Source organism: Pelodiscus sinensis, chromosome 11, assembly GCF_049634645.1.
Source record: "Pelodiscus sinensis isolate JC-2024 chromosome 11, ASM4963464v1, whole genome shotgun sequence".
In the NCBI taxonomy this organism is placed as follows: domain Eukaryota; kingdom Metazoa; phylum Chordata; order Testudines; family Trionychidae; genus Pelodiscus; species Pelodiscus sinensis.
The window spans coordinates 43,775,481-43,799,315 of NC_134721.1; the positions used below are offsets into that span (position 1 = coordinate 43,775,481).

General features: G+C 61.1%; 1 protein-coding gene across 2 annotated transcripts in view; it reads left to right on the plus strand.

Annotated features, from left to right (window-relative positions):
* The window catches only part of GRM2 (glutamate metabotropic receptor 2), a 53,053-nt gene that overhangs the window by 10,455 nt on the left and 18,763 nt on the right, over positions 1-23,835 (plus strand). For both annotated transcript variants that reach the window (XM_075939473.1, XM_075939474.1), the window contains exon 2: positions 10,943-11,512. In XM_075939473.1, coding sequence (XP_075795588.1) covers positions 11,012-11,512 — 501 coding nt within the window. In that variant the 5' untranslated portion in view covers positions 10,943-11,011. The remainder of the gene's footprint in view (positions 1-10,942; positions 11,513-23,835) is intronic.

Genomic DNA, 23,835 nt, shown 5'->3' on the forward strand with positions numbered 1-23,835 from the left:
CCCAGTGATGGGGTGAGTTTCCTGATCTGGCCACAGGGTTGTGTGCGCTGCTCTAGGGGAGAGGCAGAGCCGGCCTCTTTCCCACAGTCCGTGGAGAGACCAAGACGCAGATCCCTGGCCTGGCAGGAGGCCAGAATAGAGGTGACACGCAGGGTCTGGCACACAGAGTCTGAGCTCATCCGGGGAAGGTGCCTCAGGTCCCGGAAGGAGACCCCGGCCTTGGGAATGTGCTCAGTTCATTGCACTCCCCAGGCTGGTGCAGGGATGCTCACCCAAACTGTGTGGCTGATGGTGTGAAGGGCTCTTGAAACCTCAGTGGGTTTGGTGCAAACACCTTGTGTGTGTGGCTATGTGAACGGCAGGGATTGCAGGTTAAAGGGCAACAAGGTTCCTGCCATGGGAGACTCTCCTTCCTCGGGACTCAGTGCTCCCGCTATGCCCCAGACTCGCAGCGGGCAGGCCAACTTGAGATGGACAGGTACCGGGGTGCAGTGAATCGGGGGGGGGGGGACTTGGCTCCTGTCCTCACATGGTTCAGCTGAGGGATGGTGTCTCACGCTGTCTGGAGGGGCTCACACCTGGGCATGCCTGCCACAGGCAGACTGTCCAGGCACGGCAGGTGCCCAGCCTGGTGGGATGGTCCCTAACCCTGGGCCAAATGCAAACTAGCCACCGCCAGTGCCCTAGACACTCTGGTCGACGCCACCTGGGCAGGCTGGACTGTGATACATACGGAGGTCAAAAATCACCAGTATAGTCAGGTTGCATCCAGTCCCAAGCAACCAGTCGCTCCCCAGGATCAACTCTGAGCCTAGATATTACACCAAAGACAACACTGCTAGCCGTGACACAACAAACGACGTAAAAGTTGCTTAGGTAGGTAACTGGGATGAGAGATATTGGGAGGTTAAACAGGACAAAATATTTATCTGTGTGTGTGTGTGTGTGTGTGTGTGTGTGTGTGTAGCCCTAAAATACTTTGCTGTCTGCTACCTTTTGAGAGTATAGTGCATGGCACATCTATTGTGTGTATGATGTGTGTGTGGGGGGGGGGTATATGTGTATAGCCCTAAAATATTTTGCTGTCTGCTACCTTCTGAGAGTATAGACCATGGCACATCTATTGTGTGTATGATGTGTGTGGGGTGTATGTGTGTGTATAGCCCTAAAATACTTTGCTGTCTGCTGCCTTTTGAGAGTATAGACCATGGCACATCTATTGTGTGTATGATGTGTGTGTGTGTACAGACCTAAAATACTTTGCTGTCTGCTACCTTTGGGGAGTTTAGGCTGTGGCTCATCTAGTGTGTGTGTGTGTGTGTGTGTGTGTGTGTGTGTGTGTGTGTGTGTGTGTGTGTGTTCCCAAAAGATGAGCCTACGTCTGAATGGTAGCAGACAGCAAAGGGCTTCAGAGCTCCCCAGAGTAACTCCGAGGCTCTTTGTCTTTTCATTCAGTCAGTCTGCTCTGCTAGAATCCAAATGGGACAGATGATGAATTTTGCCTTGGGTCCGTATTTATCGCGGCTCACAGAAACCAGCTGACAGGAGGAGCGCCCAGGGGCTCTCTCTCATGGCAGAGGGAGGGGAATGCATTTAGCACACACACAACCCCCGGCCTTCCACTGCACGAGGAGTCGCTCTTCCCTGTTTCAAGTGCCTCATTTGTGTTACCTAAGGCTTCTTGCTGGCTGGTTGGGTTACTTAGGTACCAGGGGAGAGGGGTGTCCCACACTGGCCCTTGAAGGGTTAAAACCCAGCCCTGGGAGAGGCTGTGGAGCCAGCAGCTGAGGCAGATACAGCCTATTAGGGCCCAACTGGGGCTGTATAAATAAGGGCTCCTGGAGGGAGGAGACAGATTCACTCTTGCTCCAGTTGGGAGTAGGAGGGACCCGGTTGCTGGGGAAGCTGGTGGTGTCTTGACGCAGGGCTGGGCTGGGCTGGGCTGGGCAAAGGCAGGCAGAGCTGGGGAGCTCTGGCCAGGCAAGGCCTGAGGCTGCTAGGGCTGTGGTGAGGCAGAGGCAGCCGCTCCACACCCCCTTGTCAGGCTGCAGTTTGCCCCCAAGGCAGGGGCTAGATGCAGACTGGCCGTGGGTCACTGAGGGAAGGCGGGCCCAGGGGGTGACAGAGTCATGCGCTCCCAGGATGAAGCATGCTGGTGCAACCTGAATGCAGCTCCCTTGTGCTTTATGCGACCCTCTGTATTTGCAGGAGCATGTGCTGGAGGGGGGAGGGTCTGTAAATGGGAAACTGAGGCATGCAGCAATTAAGGTCGAAAGTGCCCACTACATCAGGGATGGGCAATAATTTTTCCCAGGGGAGGGCCACTTGATGAATTTTGCTATGGTGTCATAGGCTGGCTCCACCCCTGGAAGGGGTGGGGCCTGGGACAGAAGGGGTGGAGCTAAGGACTAGCCTCCCCCCCCCCCCACCCTGTGTTGTATGGGGCTGAAGGATTTGAATTAAAAACACAGCAAAGGGCCCGCGGTTCCCAGCCCTGCCCCGCCGCTACCGCATTGCCTGGTGGCCGCCAGGGGTTACTACGGCGACATAATGGGATCCTGGTCGCTATGCTACCCCGGCAACCCCTCCTTTCCCTGCCATCTTCTGGCTTGTTCACGCTGCAGCCGATGGGACAGCAAACTCCCCGGCTCAGACCCAGTCACCCTGCCCTTCTCCTGGGCTTCCCCCCAAGCCTGGCCTGTTTGCCCAGCTGGTCTCAGCTTCTCCCATCAGGGTCCTCAGCTGTCTCGTGTGTCTCTGCCCCATCGGCCTCCAGGCACAGCCTCCCTTCGCAAGTGCCTCCTTGAATCTCAGTTTGAATTGCTGAGCCCCGCTCCTCCTCCACCAGCTTCCTGGCCCCGTTTCTTGGCCCTGCCATGCCCCGGTCTCCACTGTGCCCTGGCTTCTCATCAGATCTATTGCCCTTCCCCCATAACTCCCTCCCCCCCACAACTGGGTCCTAGGCCCAGTCTCTTTTCTTAGCCGGCCCAGTCCCTGGACTCATCTGATCTCAATCTCGCCCCATCTCCACTGGTGCCCGATCCACTGCCCCCGCTTCCCACCCTGGCCACTTGCCTAGTCACTCCCAGCGTCCCGCCAGCCTGACTCCCTGCCGGCTCTCCCTGTCCCCATCTCCCACCTCTAGGCCTCTCCTTACAACCCCCTCCTCTGCCCCCTCTCGTCCACCCTGACAATTGTTCCCTCTCTAGTCAAGTCAGGCGCTTCCCTCTCCCGTGCTGGCCGAGCCCTGCAAGGGGATCTCGAAGCACCCAGGCTGGTGAGAAATTTCAGCCCAAGGAGCTAACGTTTGGCAAAGAGGCAATGAAAACAGGGTCTTCTAATGGGAACAGTCAGGCAACCCTTGCTCTACAGGCAGATAGTCCCCTGGGATGCTCTTTGTGGGAGCCGCAGTTTAAATTCCCCCAGGGAAAATCTTGTCCACGGGTGCCTGTATTCATCCGCCGGGAGGACTAACACCGCGGGACTTCTTCAAGCAACAGCCACCCGACACGCTGGAGCCTTGAACGCAGCATTGCAGGGAGCTGCTGTAGGCAGGGTAAGTGGCAAGGCTGGTTGTGTTCGGGGAAGGCCCGTTAGCCAAAGCTGCAGTGGAGGGGAGAAGGGAGCAGCTCCCACACCGGTGACAGCTGCTACGGAAGTGCACGTGTAGGATGCTTCGGCTCAGCTGCTCGGCACCACCCAAATTATACCCTCCCGCCTGCTCCCTCTTCGGGGGCTTGACGGGTTGGACTTCGATCATTACAGCCTTCCAAGCAGCCTTGAGCACTCACGACCGATGGCTCGGAGGCGACAGGCTTCCAGCCTCGCGGGGCGAAACAAGCCCACGAGTCAATCGCGTGCTCCCCGCACCAGTTTCCTTCCCCGGGCCTGAAACGCCGCGATCCCTCCCGCCCGTCTCCCTGGACCCCCCGACCTGCGCGGCTCTCACAGGTAGGCCGCAGGGCTTGGGGGGAGACCAGGAGAAACCCCATCCAGACAGGGAAATCCTGCTGCGCCAGACCCGAGATGGGGCAGGGCAGAGAGCCAGGTGCCGGGTGTGCAGCTGGCTCTGGGTGGCGGCAGGTTTTCATTGTGACGGGTGCGTTCAAACGAGCTGGGGCAGCGGCGCAGCAGACACGGCTGGTACGTGGGGTGTCCCGTTCCTCGGGCCGGATTCTGGGTTGTGATCTGACCCCTTTTGCGCTGCTCAGGTAGCACAGAGGGGCCAGACTCTGGCAATAATGAAGCACGTGGCTGGAGACCGGGGTTGATGAAGCCGATTGCCGTGCCAAGCATCCTGCCGCCCCAGCATAAGGGGTGGGGCGATGCTGAAGCAGGGGAAGGGTTCTGCTGGGACTATGCTCCCCTCCATTCCTAGGGACCACACGTGAGAGCCACCCTGAGGCAGCTTGAACTCCCTCCAGGATTGGCTCCCACCAGGCTGCAGGATCAGGGAGTCCCTTGGAGTCCCTCACCTCTCGCCTGGCCCGGGACGTCTATTTCTAGGGGTGAAACTTCAGCGTGGGGGAAGGCCATTGTGCTGCGAGAAGGAATTGTGTGGTTGGGGGGGTCCTTCTTCCAAGGAGCGTGTCTGTTGAAATGACCAGGTTGAGGTTCCTTGTCGGTGTCATTGTCAGGGCAGATAAGAAGGGGCCAATTTCGGGAGTGACGCTAACTTTTAAATGCGAACGTTTGCCCATGGTGGCTAGTGGCTGGTGCACCCTGGGTAGTCTCACAAGGCCGGCTGGCAAGCTGAAAGGCTAGTATGAAAGTATCTGCGCGGCTGGCTTTCTGATCAGCTGGTGGAGGGGGCAGAGGTGGCACAGGGCTCAGGGTGGTGGCGGCCAGCGATGGGGAGGGGGGTGGAATATTTGCAGATCAGGTTGTGGGGGGTTAATTCCAATTCTGATCCCTGGAGGCCAGGTGGAGGTGGGAAATAGATGCGGGTTTACGTAAGAACATAAGAACGGCCACACTGGGTCAGACCAAAGGTCCATCCAACCCAGTGTCCTGTCTGCACACAGTGGCCACTGCCAGATGCCCCACAGGGAGAAAACAGAACAGGGAATCCTCACATGATCCCACCCTTGTCACCCACCTCCAAACAGAGGCTAGGGACAGCATTCCTACCCATCCTGGCTAATAGCCATTGATGGACCTAACCTCCATGAATCTATCGAGCTCTTTTTTTAACCCTATTAAAGTTCTAGCCTTCACTGCATCCTTTGGCAAGGAGTTCCACAGGTTGACTGTGCACTGAGTGAAGAAAAAGATCTGGTTTAACCAAATGTAAAGAGATGCTGGAACTTGAAAGCTTGGCATGACTTCAAGAGTTGTTTCAGATGTGAGCGACGCTTGCTGCCAGGTCCCTTTTCTCTCCTTTGTGGCTCTCGCCCCCAGTGACACAGACCACGGGGAAAACTGAGGCGAGGCCAGATTTCAGGTCCCACATTCACACTGAGGTGTGACTTTTGCTGCCACAAACGTCATGGGGTGTGAACCTCACCTCTGTTCTAGATGCTGCAGGCTGGGGTGCGGGGAACGGAAGGGACATGACTGGGACAGGACCGTAGCACATTTCAAATGTAGGCCGCCGGAGCTACCTAAATTATCTGGGGGCATCTGCAAGCCACCTTCGTTACCTGCCCTTGGGCTTGAAGTTCTGGGCTGCTCAGCATCTCCCCGGTTGGAGTAGGGCTGTCCTGGCCCCGCCACACAAACAAACCGCTGCCAGTAAGCAAACGGCAAACACGATGCTGCTTGTTTGCTCATTTGCTCCCGTGACAGTGATCAGAGGAGTCACTTGTTCCAAGCATCGTCACAAAAATGGAGCCGGCTCTGGAGAGCCAAGACCTGGCTGATTCCCTGTTGGTAGCGGGTGGCATCCCATTCCCCCTCGTAGCTTTTGTTTGTGAGCTGATGGTTCACGCAGCCGGGTGTGGAGGGCGTCGTGTGCTCGCATTCGGTCGGGACGGTTAGACAAATCAGAAGCAGCAAGGCAAGGCCAAAAATCCAGACAGCAAATGATTAAAGCAAGCAGCTGGGAGAAGAGATTGCTCAGAGGAAGGGAAGGAAACACAGCCCTCGGGGTGCCGGTCCTAACGAGATGGAAAGTCGTTGCCACGTTGGGGAGAGACAGGAGGAGAGATTTGTGTCATCTACCTTCTTGCCCTCCGGGGAAAATTGACATGATGACCACTTGTCCACACTACCTTCGGTGCAGATCTGGGACAATTCCTCATCTTTGTCACCAAAAAAGAATGGCTCAGGTTTGGGAATCTCCCAAATATCCTCAGCCATGAAGTCTGAAGCAAAGAATTCATTTAGTTTCTCCACAGTGACCTTATCCTTTGAACAAGTTATTTACTTGTTCCCATAATGTAAGAACTAGAGGTCACCAAAATGAAATGAATAGGCAGCAGGTTTAAAACAAACCAAAGGAAGTTTTTCTTCATGCAGCGCACGGTCAACCTATGGAACTCCTTGCCGGAGGATGTTGTGAAGACCAGGACTTTAACAAGGTTCAAAAAAGAGCTAGACAACTTCATGGAGGTTAGGTCCATCATAGAATCATAGAATAATAGGACTGGAAGGGACCTCGAGAGGTCATCGAGTCCAGCCCCCCGCCCTCAAGGCAGGACCAAGCTCCGTCTACACCATCCCTGACAGATGTCTATCTAACCTGTTCTTAAATATCTCCAGAGAGGGAGATTCCACCACCTCCCTTGGCAATTTATTCCAATATTTGACCACCCTGACAGTTAGGAATTTTTTCCTAATGTCCAATCTAAACCTCCCCTGCTGCACTTTAAGCCCATTACTCCTTGTCCTGTCCTCAGAAACCAAGAGGAACAAATTTTCTCCTTCCTCCTTGTGACACCCTTTTAGATATTTGAAAACCGCTATCCTGTCCCCCCTTAATCTTCTTTTATCCAAACTAAACAAGCCCAGTTCATGAAGCCTGGCTTCATAGGTCATGTTCTCTAAACCTTTAATCATTCTTGTCGCTCTTCTCTGTACCCTTTCCAATTTCTCCACATCTTTCTTGAAATGTGGCGCCCAGAACTGGACACAGTACTCCAGCTGAGGCCTAACTAGTGCAGAGTAGAGCGGCAGAATGACTTCACGAGTTTTGCTTACAACACATCTGTTGATACAACCTAGAATCATATTTGCTTTTTTTGCAACAGCATCACACTGTTGACTCATATTCAACTTGTGGTCCACTATGACCCCTAGATCCCTTTCCGCCATGCTCCTTCCTAGACAGTCGCTTCCCATCTTGTATGTATGGAACTGATTGTTCCTTCCTAAGTGGAACATCAAGGGCTGTTAGCCAGGATGGGTAGGAATGGTGTCTCTAGACTCTGTTTGTCAGAAGCTGGGAACTTGACGATTTCCTGTTCTGTTCATTCCCTCTGGGGCACCTGGCTTTGGAAGACAGGCTACTGGGCTAGCTGGACCTTTGGTCTGACCCAGTGTAGCCGCTCTTATGTTCTGATGAAAGAGCGGACGAGACCTCTGTGACGGCGCGTTGGGATTTTCCCATCTCCTGCACCCCTGTAGTGGCATGAACAGACTCCACCAGCCAGTCAAATAGAGGGAGTTTATTGCTTCTCCAGGATACAGCCCAGCACAGATGGAATCTGGTTACAGGGCAGGCCTAGGATGCCTCAGCCCCCCTTGAGATGGGGGAGTATGGGCCCCTAAATCCCAGCCCGTTGACTAGGCTGCTTCCTCCATGATACTAGCCAGAAACCAAACTCCCTCACTTCCAGCCCTGCCCCCAGCCAGGGCTCCACTCCCCTTCTTCCCATTGTCCCGCTCCCTGGGAGATAACTGGTCAGACAGGTTCGGAGCCCTCTTGCATAATGACTCATCCCCTGCCCTGCTGGGCCGTGCTGCAGCCAGTGGAGGTCACTCACAACCCACTGCCCAGCATAGCAACCAGCAAGGTACCCCCCACTACGTCACAACCTCACATTTCTTTTCCTCCTTCCTCCCTCACCTCTCTGTGCAGGGGGCTCTGGGTTCCGCTGCCAGCGCCTAGCCTATGCGCACGTGAAGGAAGGGCCGCGTGATTGATTAATACTCATTGCGGGGTCCGGGTGCCGATTTGAAAAGGGGCCCTTGAAGTGGGGTAACAAAACTCTCCCGTGGGTTGGAAGGAGACGAGGAATCTCTAAGGAGACTTCAGTCATTGCCAAACATCCCTGTCTGTTGCAAAAGGCTTTGCTTTCCCAGCCCCCGCACTTGTTTGTGCAGCCAGAGCGTTGGGTTTTTTTAATTGAAATCTGCTTAATTTGGAAGGGAAAAATCTGTTTAAGATTTGGAGAAGGCGGCGGCCGGGGTGGGGGGGAGCCAGCGCGCTCTCTTGCGGACGGGGACACAGCAGAGCCATTCGGTTGGCCACAGAGGGGAAACGCTTCTTCTGAGATTCTCAGGTGGTGTGATGTAGCGGGGGTCGGGGGTACGGTCCACTTGCTGGGCGCTGTGCTTGGGCTGTGGGCTGTGGATCTCCCCTACTGGCCTCTGTCTGTGAGCCCGGCCCAGCCGGGGGTCGCCCTGAGGACCCTGATGTGGAGACCATGGCACAACGGAGAGGGAAGGAGTCTGAACAAAGGAAGGGGGTGGCTTGGGGAAGAGTCAGTCTTGGCTGGGAAAACATGGAGAGAGGAGGCTAAGCAGAGTGCTGGGAGTTCAGGGGGCTATGCACCGTGCCCCCAGGGGTCTAGGGCTGCCAGCCCCTGACTCCTTATGTCCACATCACGTCTGTGCTGGGCTGTCCCCTGGAGAAGCCATAACCCCTCTGTTCTACCGGCTGGCGGAGTCTCATCTTGCTGTAGACGGGGTGCAGGATTGGGGGGGTCCCCGACGCGCCACCACAGATGGTCATTGCTGTTGTCAAATCGCAGGCAGTGGCAAAAAAGTAACGTGGGGTCCGTGGGGTCGGCTCCAAGGGAGAGCTCTGGGAAACTCCTGGCTTTGAAAACAGAGGCAGAGCGTGAGGCTATCACAGCGGGTCTCAGTGTGGTCCGTGGGCCGCTCGTGGGCCGTGACCCTCTTGCAGGTGGGCCGCACGCTCAGGGCTGGCCCCCCACAGCAGGAAGCCTGCACTGGCGCCCCAGCCCCACACACCGCTGCCTTCCTGGGAACTTTTCCCGCTGGGACCACGGGCCGGGCTCTGCAGTGAGGCGGAATGACTCCGGTGGCTACCCCGAAGTTTCTGAAAGTCCCACCCCTGCCAAGTGCCGCTCGCTCGTCCTGCTCCCTCTTTCGAGGGGGCCAGGGCACAGGGGAGCCACCGTGGTTCCAGTGGGGCCTGGGCGGGAGCTGGCACGTCATTTGTCAGCCTCACGGTGGGGGAGAGGAAGGGCTGGAAGGACCGTTCCCAGCCACCCCAGTGCCAGCCAGGCCGTCCCTGCCTCTGCCCAGGCGTGCAATTGACTAGGAGCGCTGAGCGGCCAGGTCTGCTCTCTGCTGGCTGTCTCTCTGCTTGGCCGCTCGCCCCTGCAGGGCCGGCTGCTCCTTCCGTCCTTGGCCCTGCCTGTGGTCAGGCCGCTGGATTCAGATTGTCTCTGGAGGCGCCCCTGGGCTAGAAACAGAGTCGCTTTCTGCCGGTTTAATTCCAGGGTTGAGCAGTTATTAGATCAGTGACTCCTACTGAGCTACTTTGCCTCTTCCCCGCTAGAGGAATCAATCTAACAGGTGTTCCCCACGGGGGAGGTGTTGGCAGCTCATTTGCCAGAACAGGGGTAGGGGCGGGGGCGTATATGCTCTGACTCCACTTTACGCGGATGTTTATTGTGCAGTGATCCTGGCCAAGCTTAGGACTGGCCCCCCGGCCGGGACATTAATTGGTCTCCTTCCTAGCTCTTCAGCTGGGGGGTGTCTCCATGCAGCCCACACACGGCTGTGCGTGCACATCGTGCGTTGTGGGTGCACATCGTGCGTTGTGGGTGCACATCGTGCGTTGTGCGTGCACATCGTGCGCTGTGCGTGCACATCGTGCGGGTGTTTGTCGTGCAGGGCTGTATGTGTGTGCCAGCGAACAGGCACACACAAGTGAACAGGTCCAGGCAGGTGTGGAGGTGAGTACGTGTGTGCCACCCTGCGGGAAGGGGAGAGCACAGGCGGGTGTGCCAAGTGCTATCTGGGAGAGGCCAGGCTCCGACTTGCAGCGGGTTTCTTGGCTCTTCCTCTGCTCTTCGGCGGGTACTTACTGGTGGTTACGGCCGGGACCTTGCGACCGGCACACGAGAGCCAAGGGCGCCTGTGTCCCATGCGTGAGGGATGGTGGGGCAGCGGCTGGGTGTGTGCCACATGTGTGCGTGGTGTGTGCACATACAGAAAGCGTACATCGAGGGGGTGCACGTGGGCAGTCAGTGGGCGGTCCCACCCCTAGCCCCACCCCTTTTATCAAGACCCCGCCTCCGCAGGAGCCAAGCCACCTCCCTGCTCTCTCCCAGCACAGGGAGGCCTGGTGCACATCCCCAGCCTCGGAGCATGGGGAGGGCGAGTGCTTGGGGGCAGCACCACTCCGCCCCCTGTACACCGACAACAGGCGTTCTGGGGGCGGATGTGGGCGGGGCCAGGCTGGCGGGTTGAGAAGGCAACACCTCCCCCTGCCTAGTGTACCCGCCGCCCCGGGGGGTGCATATACAGCTGTGGTTTGCTGTGACTTGCCCAGCTGAGGGACTCAGGCCAGGGTGGGTTCCTAGGCAGCTTGGCCACGCCCAGGGGCCGGGCAGCCAGCTTGGCACAGTCGAAGGGATTGAAATGCCGTGAGAGGCCGGCACCGAGCCGCCCGGCGCAGGCCAGCGGCACCCCAGGCCTGAGGGGGTGGTGACCCCATGGCCTGTCCTGCTGTCACAGCCCTGGGGGGGCCTGGCAGCACCCGCCTGCAGACTCGTGACTGTCAATCTGCTTCCTCTGCCCACAGGTCCTGCTCCCTTGGAGAAGGGGCGCCCTGACCTCCGCACCGCGACCCCCAACCCCAGCGCAGTCGCCGATGCTCTCTCCACCCCCCCGGGACAGGGCCATGGGGCCCTCTGCCCCCCTGTGGCTTTGGCTGCTCCACGCTGGCGCCTGCCTGGCCAGCAGCCCGAGCCCCGGCTACGGCGTGGCAGCCAAGAAGGAGATCAGCACGGAGGGGGACCTGGTCATCGGGGGGCTGTTCCCGGTGCACGAGAAAGGCAGCTCTGCTGAGGAGTGTGGGCAGATCAACGAGCACCGGGGGATCCAGCGCCTGGAGGCCATGCTCTTCGCCCTGGACGAGATCAACCGGGACCAGCGCCTCCTGCCGGGTGTCACCTTGGGGGCCCACATCCTGGACACCTGCTCCAAGGACACCTACGCCCTGGAGCAGTCGCTGGATTTTGTCCGCGCCTCCCTGACCCGCGTGGACGGCTCGGAGCACATCTGCCCCGACGGCTCCTACGCCATCCACGACGAGGTCCCCATGGCCATCACCGGGGTCATCGGGGGCTCCTACAGCGACGTCTCCATCCAGGTACGGGGCCACGGGGAGGCTCCGGGGCCTGCGTCGCTGACGGGGGGTGCAAGGGGAGTGCTGCATGGCCGGTCAGATTCCAACTCTGGTGGGAAGGGCGTGGACGCTGTTGCTACGTGGTTGCGTGTGCTCCGGGTGCGGGGTTTGCGGGGGTGTCTCCATCCGGAGCCTGGTCACCAGGTGCTCGCATCATGGAGCCTTCGGCCAGAGCAGATGATCGCTGGCCTGGTATCTGGAGCCACGTCACCATCCCAGGGGTCTGAGTGTACGGGTGTGATCCCCGCACCACGAGCCATGTCACCGTCCCAGGGGTCTGAGTGTACGGGTGTGATCCCCGCACCACGAGCCACGTCACCATCCCAGGGGTTTGAAGGTACGGGTGTGACCCCCCCACACCATGAGCCATGTCACCGTCTCAGAGGTCTGAGGGTACAGCTGTAACCCCCGTGCCATGAGCCATGTCACCGTCCCGGGGGTCTGAGGGTATGGCTGTGACCCCCGCACCACGAGCCACGTCACCATCCCAGGGGTCTGAGGGTACGGGTGTGACCCCCGCACCACAAGCCATGTCACCGTCCCAGGAGTTTGAGGATATAAATGTGACCCCTGCACCACGAGCCACGTCACCGTCCCGGGGGTCTGAAGGTACGGGTGTGACCCCCCGCACCACAAGCCATGTCACCGTCCCGGGGGTATGAAGGTACGAGTGTGACCCCCGCACCACGAGCCATGTCACCGTCCCGGGGGTCTGAAGGTACGGGTGTGACCCCCCGCACCACAAGCCATGTCACCGTCCCGGGGGTCTGAAGGTACGAGTGTGACCCCCGCACCACAAGCCATGTCACCGTCCCGGGGGTCTGAAGGTACGAGTGTGACCCCGCACCACGAGCCATGTCACCGTCCCGGGGGTCTGAGGGTACGCGTGTGACCCCGCACCACGAGCCACGTCACTGTCCCGGGGGTCTGAGGGTACGGGTGTGACCTCCGCACCACGAGCCATGTCACCATCCCTGCAACTCTCTCTGACGTTGCCTGTGCTCTGGCGTTTTCCAAGCCTTTGCTCCTTGCTGGGCTGGTGATGCGAAGCCGCCCCTCAGCTGGGGCAGGTTGGCCTTTTCATAGCCCAGCAGCCACTTCCCTGCCCCCCGGGATGCCCTCCTCTCCTTAGGCACCGACCTTCGACCTTCACCTTTCCCAGAAGTTGCTCAATCCCTCCCCTGCCCGCTCTGTCTCATGCCCCTCCTCCCAATGCCCCGCCCCCACCCCACCTCTCCCTGCCCAATATTCAACTTGGGAGGGAAGAATCCCAAGCACAGCTCCAGGCTGGGGGCCGCCTGACTCCGTAGCAGTTGGGCAGGAAAGGCCCTGGGGATACAGCGGATGAGAAGCTGGAGACGAGTCAACAGGGTGTCCCTGGAGCCAAGAAGGCGACTGGCCCATTGGGGTGCATTGGGAGGAGCATCGCCAGCAGATCCAGAGAAGTGATTGTTCCCCTTTATTCGGCACTGGGGGGGGGCACATCTGGAGTGTTGCGTCCAGTTCTGGGCCCCCTACTACAGAAAGGACGTGGGCCCATTGGAGAGGGGCCAGCGGAGGGCCACGGGAACTGGAGCGCGTGATCTACGAGGAGAGGCTGAGGGAGTTGGGTCTGTTTAGTCTGCAGAAGAGAAGAGTGAGGGGGGATTTGAGAGCAGCCTTCAACTTCCTGCAGGGGGGCTCCAAAGAGCTGGAGAGAGGCTGTTCTCCGGGGTGACATGGCAGAACAAGGAGCAATGGGCTCACGTTGCAGTGGGGGAGGTCTAGGTTGGATATTAGGGAAAAACTCTTTCCCTGGGAGGGTGGGGAAGCCCTGGGCTGGGTTCCCCAGGGAGGGGGAGGCGTCTCCATCCCTAGGGGTGTTTCAGTCCCGGCTTGACCAAGCCCTGGCTGGGCTGATTGAGTCGGGGCTGGTCCTGCCTTGGGCAGGGGGCTGGACTTGCTGCCTCCCGAGGTCTCTGCCAGGCCTACGGCTAGGACTCAGGTGCCTGCCCCTGGAGGGGGACACGCTCTGTAGGGCAGATCACGCGTCCCTCCCAGCCCCAGCCCCAGATCCACCCATGGTACCTACGGTGGGGGGCAGGGGATTTGTCCTCCCGCTGTGACTCCCCCTCCCTCGCCCACCAGCAGGGAGCCGCTTTCTCGGCTCGGCCCGCCCCTCCCGACTGCCAGGCCCTTGGCGCTGCGCTGCATTAGGGCTGTAATGAATGCAAATTAATCTCATTAACCAGTGCGGCACCTGGCCCGGGGTGGGGGGGGGGAGGTTCATAGCCGAGCCCTGAGCGGCTGCCGGCACAAGGGCGGGCTGGCTGGGGGGGGTCACTGGAGCCCGGCTGCGCTGCCTCATGCCGAGCTGACCCCACACGCCTGCCTCGGGGGAGCCCGCCCAGCGCACCTGGGACGCCGCCATCTGGCGCTCGTGCCCGCTGCCGTCCCCGGCGCCTCCCGCAGGGGAGCCCCGAGGCGCAGGCCCGGGGAGGGAGCTGGGCCCTGGCCGGGCCGTGGAGGGGCCAGGGAAGAGGAAGGAGGCGAATGCCAGGCGGCCTCCCCACGGCTCTCGTCCCCGCCGCCCCCTCCTCCCGGGTCCTTCCCCTTCCCCGAGGGGCCCGGCTGCCAGGACCCTCGGCCCTGAGCCAAGGGCTCTCCAGGGAGGGGGTTGAACAGGCGGGGCTGGCTGGCCAGTGCCGGGGCCCGTGTGAATCGCTCTGCAGCGGGGCAGGGAGGAGAGGCCGCTGGCTCCGGACCCCTGGGGCTGGACGTGAGAGCAGGAGCCAGCCCGGCAGCTGGGTTACCCGGCAGCGCCCAGGGTGGGGAGCGGGGCGGAGGGGCCCGGGAGAGGGAAGCTGCTCGTAGGCGGCGGTCGCAGGCCCGGTGCCGGGCTGGGCCCAGAGCTGAGCGGCGCTGAGCCGGGTCTCCGTCGTCCCGGGCTTTCCCGGCGCGGCCCGGGGCCCCTCCAGGCTCCAGGCGCGGGGCAACGGGGACGTCGTGTGTCTGAGCCCCGCCCTGCATAGCCCCCGCACCCGTGCGCCCCTCTCCCTCCCCACTGGGCGCGCTCAGTGCTCCTGTCTGGGGGGCCGGGCCCAAGCACCGGGCAGCCTGCCCAGCACGGGGGCCCGCTGTGAATCGGCGGGGAGGGGGATCCTCCCGGATGCTCCCGGTGCCTGTACGGCCTCGCACGGAGCCGGATCGCTCCTCGTCTCTCCAGGGCTAATCCACCCAGCGCCCATTGTCTGCGGGGCTGCAGCTGCTGCAGGAGGAAAAGTCCTTTGCCTGGTGTGGCGCAGCGGGGGGCTGTCTGCTCTGTGACCCGGGTCCCCCTGCGCTGGGATGGGAGAGTCTCACGGACCCTCCCACATGTGGATTAACCCAGACAGCCAGGCTCAGCCTCCCAGGGAGAGAGACGAAGGGAGGAGGGCGGAGACCAGCACCTGGTTGGGGGGCAGGGCCTTGGGGGGAGGCAGTTGCTGTCTGGGAAGCATGGAGAGAACAAGCTAAGCTGGGGCCTAGGGGCGATGGGCCCCTAACCTGAGGGTCTGAGGCATCCTGGCCCCCGTAGCCACATCACGTCTGGGCTGGGCTGTATTCTGGAAAATCGATAAACCCCTCTCTATCTACTGGCTGGTGGGGCTGTTCGTGCTGCTATGGGGCTGCAGGATGGGGGAACCCCCGACTGCGCCGTCGCTATCGCTGGTGCCGAGTCTCCCCACTGAAGCATTTTCCCAGCCAGCAGGAGCCCAGCGTCAAGCTGCGGGACGGCTCCCCCGGCGCGGCTGCCGGCTGGGGGTACGGGGATCGCGCCCCGACACTGCGCCCTGGGGGAGGCAGCAGCTGTTTGGGGCCCGCGAGGGGAGACACCGGAGCCGGTCCAGCCAGCAGGGAGACGGGAGCAGGGGGCGAGGGCAGCTGGGGGAGGAACAGGTGGGAATTTGGCCACACGCGGAGGCTGATGCTCTGTGCTTGTGAGCAGGTTCTTACCCGGGGCGAGTGGCTGGCGGCAGTGGCCGCAGCGCAGTGCCCCATAGGGCAGTGCCACAGCAGGGTACCAGTCCCCCAGTGACCAGCCCCGCTTCCTGCAGCGCCTGCTTTTCCCAGCCTCCTGCTAGGGGTTTGGCTGGCCAACATGCAGGCCTCGGCCCAGATCCCCCAAGGGGTTTAGGCTCCTGACGTCCATTGATTTTTAAGGGTCCTAAATACCTGGGGACCTTTGGGCCAAATGAAAATAATGAGCAGCAGGTTTAAAACAAATGAAAGGAAGTTCTTCTTCACACAGCGCACAGTCAATCTGTGGAACTCCTTGCCTGAGGAGGCTGTGAAGTCAAGGACTAAAAGAGAATTTAAAGAAGAACTAGATACATTCATGGAGGTGAAGTCCAGCAATGGCTGTTAGCCAGGATGGGTAAGGAATGGTGTCCCCAGCCTCTGTCTGTCAGAGGGTGGAGATGGATGGCAGGAGAGAGATCGCTTGATCATTCCCTGTTCGGTTCACCCCCTCTGGGGCACCTGGCATTGGCCACTGTGGGCAGACTGGACACGGGGCTGGACAGACCTTTGTATGGCCGGTCTGATGTTCTTATGGCCTTGTTCCCTCTTTAACATTTCGGGGGGTCAGTGTTTCTCCCCTCCCCCCTAGTCATCCAGCCACTCGTCTCTGAACGAGCTGCAATATCCCCTCTGGCCGACAGAGACCCCGGTGCAGACCCTGTGCCCCTGAGCGTGTTGCAGGCTTGTGCGGCTCTTCCCCAGCGAGGCTCCCCTCCCTTCCGCTTGGCCCAGGCTCCCTGCGCGGCCCAGGGCCCGGTGTTTTCCTGCCTTCATGCCATATGGAGCTTGTCATCTGTCAGGGGCTGGAAAGGGTTCCCACGCTGTTCCGTGAGCTGTGCGGCTCTCCCGAGCCCGGCGCAGATCCGCAATTGGCAGCCGCATCTGCAGAGCGGCTCTGCCGGGATCTGCAGCCACGGCCGCCATGGCAGATCCCCGCGGCTAGAGAGCGGGTCCCCACAGATCTGCAGGGTGCCGCTGAGTTCTGCCCGCCTGGATCTGGCCTTGGGTACACCTGCCACCGGGTCACGCAGCCTCTTCCGCATCAGCAGCTGGGCGGGGCAAAGGGGCTGAAATGGACAGAAACAGGAGGCAATTGCCAACAGGCCGGACCCTAATGTGGGATCTTTAAGGACCACAAGTGACCAGCACCATGCAACTGACTGGAGCAAAACCAGGACTCCTCCCGGCACGGTCTGGGGTTTCCTCGGCTGTCTCCTAGGCCAAACTGTCCTCGGCAGTTCCATCGGGATCCTCCCTGGGTTAAACTGTTGCTTAGGGTGACTGGCCACTGTTAAAAACAGCTGCCAGGCTTCACCCCAGAGGTGGCCGCATGGCAGTGCAGGGGAGGTGAATCTTTTTGTATCTGTAGTCGTAGGCCGGGCTTGGCGTGAGCAACTCCATCCGGGCGAAGTCTCGACTCTCAGGAGACAGGTTTAGGGAGGTGAATGGGTCGGTGGCCTGGAGCCAGAAAGCCTGCGCTAGCTCTGAGACAGGGGAACCCCCAGGGAATCGTGAACCGAGGCCAAGCGAAGGATGGAGACGGCACAGTGGGGCTGTAAGAATAAGGCGTGAGTGGGCAGAGTGCGGCACAGCCAGGCCTTCCGCGTGGGACACTGTGCGTGGGACTGGGCCAGGGGTGTCTGGCATCCACCCACCCTTGGGCATGCTCCCCCGGCAGCGGCCTGTCCACTTGAAGGCTCCCGAGTGATCACGGACAATCCCGGGGCTCCAGCTCCAGGGGAACGGTTTATTTCCCTGCCTGTCTCTGCACGGGGCTGTTCCCTCCGTGCCCGGTGCGCCGGCTCAGCCGACGATGATCTCGATGTTCAAGTCCACCCCCCCATCAGCCAGGCTGCTCCGGGCGAACGCCGCGGCCTCCCTCCGCCAGGCGTGCTGCCGCCACTGGTGCTGGATGACGAGGCTCGCCCGCTGGTACTTCTTGTACTGGCTCCGGGCCCGCCACATCCTGGCCAGCGACTGCAGGAGCACGGTGGCTCGCAGGGGCCGCACGTACAGCGCCAGCGCCTGCACCCGCCTCGCCTCCCGCCGCTGGAAGGAGGCCCGGCGCCACCACCGCTGGATCATCAGCACGCAGAGCGTGGCGTGGCGCACCGTCCGCCGGGTGAGCACCCCCCGCCACCACGACTGGATGGCCACGGCGGATTGGCTGCTGGGGTCTTTCTCTTGGGAGGGAGCCAGCGGGGGAGAGAGCGCCCCCTGCTGTGAAGAGAAGGCAGAAAACCATCTGTGGCCACGGGAGAGGTGGCCACCGACTATCAGCCATCTCCCACGCTGAGTCGGAAGCACCCTCTGTGTCCCCCGTCACTCGGGCGGAGTCTGAACTCGGGGCCTGCTGCACTAAGGCCCAGACCTCTACGGCTTGGGCTAAAGGAAGAGCTCCATTAGCTGACAATGGCAGTAGGCTGTTACCTTCGGTGCGGCGCAGCCCCGAGAAGGAGGCATGACGCCCACGTTGTTTGCTGAACACCTTGCCCAAAGAGAGGCGTCCGGGGAGGCCATCAATGGGACCGTAAGACCAGCCAAAACTAGCTGCCTCGCTGGGGTCGATCCAGCCAAGCAGACAGTCGCAGCTCTGAGCTAGAACGACAGCCTGAGCCTGCTGGGAGGGTCCCCGACACGCTGCCAGGTGAGCTGGCTGGCTGGGGAGGTGGGCAGTACTCACAGGGAAGAGGGGAATCTCTCTGGGCCCATGGGCAGAGAGGCTAGGAGAGCCCCGAGAACCTGGTGGCTCTGAAGGTGGCTTCCTGCTGTGAAGCCCGGGTTGGGCTGATTGAGTTGGATTGGTCCTGCTTTGGGCAGGGGGCTGGACTCGATGGCTCCTGAGGTCTCCTCCAGCCCTGGGGTTCTAGGATTCTCTCTGCTCAGTGGTGGGAGGAGTGGAAAGGGAGACCTGGGACCCGCTTTCCTGGCCAGGCAGGACAAGACCCTGGCAGAGCGCCACAGGGAGCAGTACGGAGAAGACAGGCTGCCCCCCGCGGGCCCCCAAAATCTGACCCAGTCTCCCCATTTCCACCGGTCATGTCCCGCTGCTGCCCCGGCATGTCCCTAAGTCCCTTTGGCTCCCAGAGCGGGGGGCATCTTTGGAAGGGAGCGAGGGAGAGCCGATCCATGCTGGGTGACACCCGCCGCCCCCGCCGAAGAAGCCCCGCCGGTGAGGCGGAGGATACTCACATCCTGGTCCGGTGCACCCAGCTGGAAGCCTGAGGGGGCTGAGTGCTGCCTCTGAGCGCCATCCCCACTTCCAAGGGCAGGCCCTGCGAGCGTGGGCGTCTGCGGCGCCTCGGCGTCCTCCGGCTTCTTCCCGGGACGGCCTGCGGGAGCCTTCACACCCGCGCGGAGGAAGGAAAGAGAAGAGCTGCTCAGCGGCGGGGAGGGGGGAGGGGGTCCCAGCCCCCGCCCTGGCTGTCCCCGAGCCCTGATGCACCAAGCAGGGCCTGGGTGCTACCGCCGGCCAACGCGCTTGGAGCCCCGAGGGCTGTGCAGGTGTAACGGAACGCAGAGGGTGGCTCCTACAGGCGGACAGACCAACACCGAGACAGGCGCCAAGCAGGGCCTGGGTGCTACCGCCGACCAACGTGCTTGGAGCCCCGAGGGCTGTGCGGATGTAATGGAACGCGGAAGGTGGCTCCTACAGGCAGACAGACCAACACCGAGACAGGCGCCAAGCAGGGCCTGGGTGCTACCGCCGACCAACGTGCTTGGAGCCCCGAGGGCTGTGCGGATGTAACGGAACGCGGAAGGTGGCTCCTACAGGCAGACAGACCAACACCGAGACAGGCGCCAAGCAGGGCCTGGGTGCTACCGCCGGCCAACGTGCTTGGAGCCCTGAGGGCTGTGAGGGTGTAACGGAATGAGGAGAGTGGCTCCTACAGGCGGACAGACTGACACCGAGACAGGGGGCTGCTGCCAACAGGTAATGAGGGGGTAACCCGCTCCCACCGACCCCCCTCCCGGGGCTCAGCCTGGCTGCGCTGGCTCCGCGGGGCGCTGGCTATTTGGTCCAGTGGCAAGTGTAGCGTCCGCCTTCCTGCAGCCAACAGCATCACAGCCCACGGTTGGGCTGATCCTGCAGGCTGGTGCCGGAGACACTTGGACATGGGCAGCGACTGATGCTTGGCTTGGGGGGACGAGTTCCCCCAGCCCACCCCTTCCGGCCGAGGCCCTGTCCTTTCTGGCCCGGCAGACCCACTGTGGCCACTGCTGCCTCCTATCCGGGGTCCCCTCTTGCCCCAGGATAGCACCCCCAGCCTGGGATAGCGTCTTTGGAGCTCTGGAGGGCCTGCGGGCGGCGTGGCTGCTGCCTGCCCTGGCCCTGGGGAGAGGAGAGCCACCGGCCCAGGGTTGGGAGGACGGGCAACCCCCACCCTGCTTGCCCCAGCCTCTGACACTGGGGGAGGGGCCAGGGGAAGCAGTTTGGGAAGGCAACACCTTCCCCTGCCTATGACACCCGCCGCTCATGCCTGGGCTCTCGCCTGGTTGTGGTGGCAATAGCCCGTCGGGGGGCGGGGCTGGGGTGAAGCCGGGAATTCAGGGCCGGGAGGACAAATGGGATGGAGGGGAGCGAAGGCCGGCAGCGGGCCCCATCCTGAACAAGAGATCCCGCTGCCGAGAGTAGAGCCGGCCGACCCTCGGCCTCCCCTCTACACCAGCCCCTGGCTTCTCCAGCAGATCCCTGCGCTGTTCCCGGAGAAAGCCTCGCTCTGGATGGGGAGCCTTCTGCCCCGGCTTTGCCAGGCCTGCCCACGGTGTCCCCAGAAGACCTGCCCCCACCTGCCCCATGAGACCACCCTGTCCTCCACAGCGGGCTTGGGGCAGGGACAAGGCGCCCGGCCAGGGAGCTGGGGTTGGCACATATCTCCTTCTCGGTGGCTGTCACCCCCCAGCCCGCCCTAGGCGTGTTCTCAGCGAGCAAGGCGTCCGTACGGGAGGTTTGCTTTTCCGGGCCCCCATGCTGCGCCTCACGTCTCAGGGGGGAAGCATGTTTCCCAGGGATGGCAGGAGTCCACCTTCCAGCCGTTGTGTGGGTCTTCTAGGACACCAGCCTCAGCACCCGGTGGTGTTGCCATAGACACCGGCGGCGCCAGTCAAGCTGGCCAACCCCGACAACGGATGAGACAACAATCGACCTGCTGTGAGCGCTCGGCTGGGGGGCACTGGCTGGGTTAGAGGCAAGCCAGATCCATGTGGCATGGAAACTGGGCGTTGGAAGTACGTGCGAGGGGGTTGACGGCCTGGCTGGACCTCAGGACGCCGGGGGCAGCGCACAGAGGGGCGAGACACCGAAGAAACAGCCGGTGGTGGTGGTTTTCCATTGGAGAAGCGGACGTTCCTGCAGGGCAGAGCAGTGTCTGTCTGCGGGTGGTGCGTCTCCTGCTCTTTGCTCTGCACCGTGCAGACGGGGCACCCGCAAGCCGAGCCCTCCTCTCACGCCAGTGTCTCTGCCCCGCCACTGCCCCGCTCTCGCCCTTCGAAGGAGCCCGACCACGGGCAGGAGGCTCTGACGTAGTGGGAATCAAGTGCCTGGCTTAAGGACTTGGCCCGGAGACGTCCCCTCTCAGATCTCTGGCCCAGGCCAGTGTAGCGGGAAGCCCTCGCCCTTTGGTTCCTGGCGCACTTGGGTCTGTGTGACACGGGGATAGCTGGCAAGTCTGGTCGATAAAGAAGCCCAGGGCTCCATGGTCCTACCGAGACCGAAAAACCTCCTGTTGCAGAGTAGCCAGGGGAGTCATTTTCCAGCCCCGCCCTCCCGTACGTTCAAACACGCCCTCCCTTCAATTTCAGTCCCTGAGGGAGACTCTGGAACTGTCCTAAGCTTAGGATCCACTTTCCAAACCCGGTTTTGAAATGGCATCATCCACATGGACAGGCTGAACCTAGTGGCTCCGTGTGCCCGGCTTGCACCACCTGAGGTCCTGGCAGGTTAGTGAAGTGGACCTTGCGCTTGGCCTAAGACCGACACTCCCCGGCTGGGGCTCGAACCACCAGATTCCAGGGACATTTGAGGGCCACGGGGCCTCTCAGCTCTCTGCTGTTCCTAGGGTGTTAGCTGCCTGTGATGGGTGGGCCCGAAGCCCCCTGCTGGAGGCTGGAGGCCTTGCCCCACCCCGCTCCAGGGAGAAGAGCAGAAAGAAGTCCTCCAGGCAGACTAGAGTGGCTGCTTCTGCTGCAGCCAATCAGGGCTCAGCAAGGTGATATAAAAGAAGCTGCTGGGCTAGGGCCTGGTAGTTCCCCACTGGCGCCCGACCCGGGCAGATCTAGGGCCTGACTGGGAGGACAGCAGCACCTTGGACAGCTCCAAGGGCAAGTGGAACTTCGGATCCAGTGGAGACCCAAGTGCAGCGGCTGAAGACGAGCCATAACCGCCGGTAACAGGATGCGCTGAGAGCCTTGCCTCAGAGCCCTGAGAGAGAGAGGGCTGGAGGGAGCAGCACCTTGGGCAGGGGTAGGCAGACAGAGAGGGACAGATCCAGCCCGCAGCTGCCCTGCCGCTCCCCAGAACAACTGAGACCTGGGGACGGGGGAGCGCGTGAAGTCTCCTCCCATTGCCAGGGGCACACAGCACCAGAGGGAACTGCCAGAGGTTCTCCCTAGGAGCCGTGCACCCCTGGAAGGGCAGGGTGGGGGCAAAGACTTCACATGCTCCTCTGCCCCCTGGCCAATCAGGGTCTGTGACATGGGGGGAGCACATGAAGACTCCTGGCTCTGCCTCTTCCACCCAAGATCTTGACCCTTGTGGGTGGCCCGCGACCACTTGTGAAACTTGTGAAGTGCCCTCCCCTTCAAAATTATCGCCCAGCGCTGATCTTCAGGAAGCGGGTGGGACTGGGTCCCCTCGCCAGCCCCCCAGCAGCTATGGCAAGGGGGGAAGAAGAGGCAGCCCACCGGAAAGCCGTCAGGGACACCGCTCCTGGAGACAGCCGGGGCAGACACGCCCTTGGCCACAAAGGGGTGCCCACAATAGGGTGAACCCTTCACGTGGCCCAGTGCCGAGAGCAGTCACGAAGAGTCCAAGCTCAGACAGCATCACTGCAAAACGAGCCGCTCCCCCTTTCCGGGCCTCGGTTTCCCCACCTCTACAAGGAGGCACGCAATCCCTGCTGACCTGGCTGCAGTTTGTGTTCAGTCTTGCAGGAGCTGGACTGGTCAGAAAGCGGCACATTCTCCAGTAGGGCCCAGATCCTTGAAGGCACTTAGGTTCCAGCTCCCAGGGGAGTCACGGGCCTGACTACCTTTCCGGATCTGTGCCTTGTTCACTCCATCTCCGTACCCAGCGTCCCACCTCGCCCTGTGTTCCTAGCATTCGCTTGTTGCTTGGGTCGCGTTCAGTGGTCAGAGGGGAGGGCCGGCCTTTCCATGTCCTTTTGTACAGCCCCGAGCACCATGGGGCCTTGGTCCCGACTGGGACCTTTGCATGGCGTCATTATTATGGCCATTAATAACTTGATCGCGCCTGGACATCTTTCTGGAAATGCCATCCCCAGGCCTGTAAGCGGCAGTGTTGCAGGTCATGAAGCTACAGCTGCTCTCATGGCTAAAACGCACCACCCGGGGTGATCCAAAGGGCATGGATGTTCTTGGGCTGGGCAAAGGGTCCCCAACTAGCGTTGGGTATTGCCTCTTCTGCCCAACTCCGGCAGCGCCAGGTGCCGCGGTTGGGGTGACAAATGGAGGGCCTATGAACTGGTCAGACTGGCCTGATGAAAAGAAGAGAAGATGGAGAAACCACCGGAGTCCAGGGCTGTGTGTACGAGTTGGAGGGAGCCACTGAAAAGCAGAAGGGCGATGCCCACTGGAGGCCACCGGCTGGCATCAGCCCTGCCAACTGCCCCCGGACGGCGAGGCGGAAATGTCACTGCTCTCTCTGCAGGCTCTGAGGAGGCCAGGGGTAAAGATCTAGGTAGCTCCCATACCTGGACACCCCCGAGATGTCTAGAATTCTGACGTGACACCCCTGAGATGAGCTAGAATTGAGTTCTCTCCTTGGGACCAACTAGACACCCCCCAGCTGTCAACCTAGCTCCCAGCTGTGTTTGGGAAGTCCCCTCCCTTCTCACAGCAAGGAGTTGCCGGTTGCATTTTCATCCGGACCGTCCTGCCTCGTCCCTAACAGGAATCGGGGCCCATTGGAACCAGAAAGCGCTTGGCGGACTGCCGGTCTGAGCGCTGTGATCACTCGGCGATCGGGACATGACGGGGTGTGAATTGTTCTCCATTAATTCGCACCT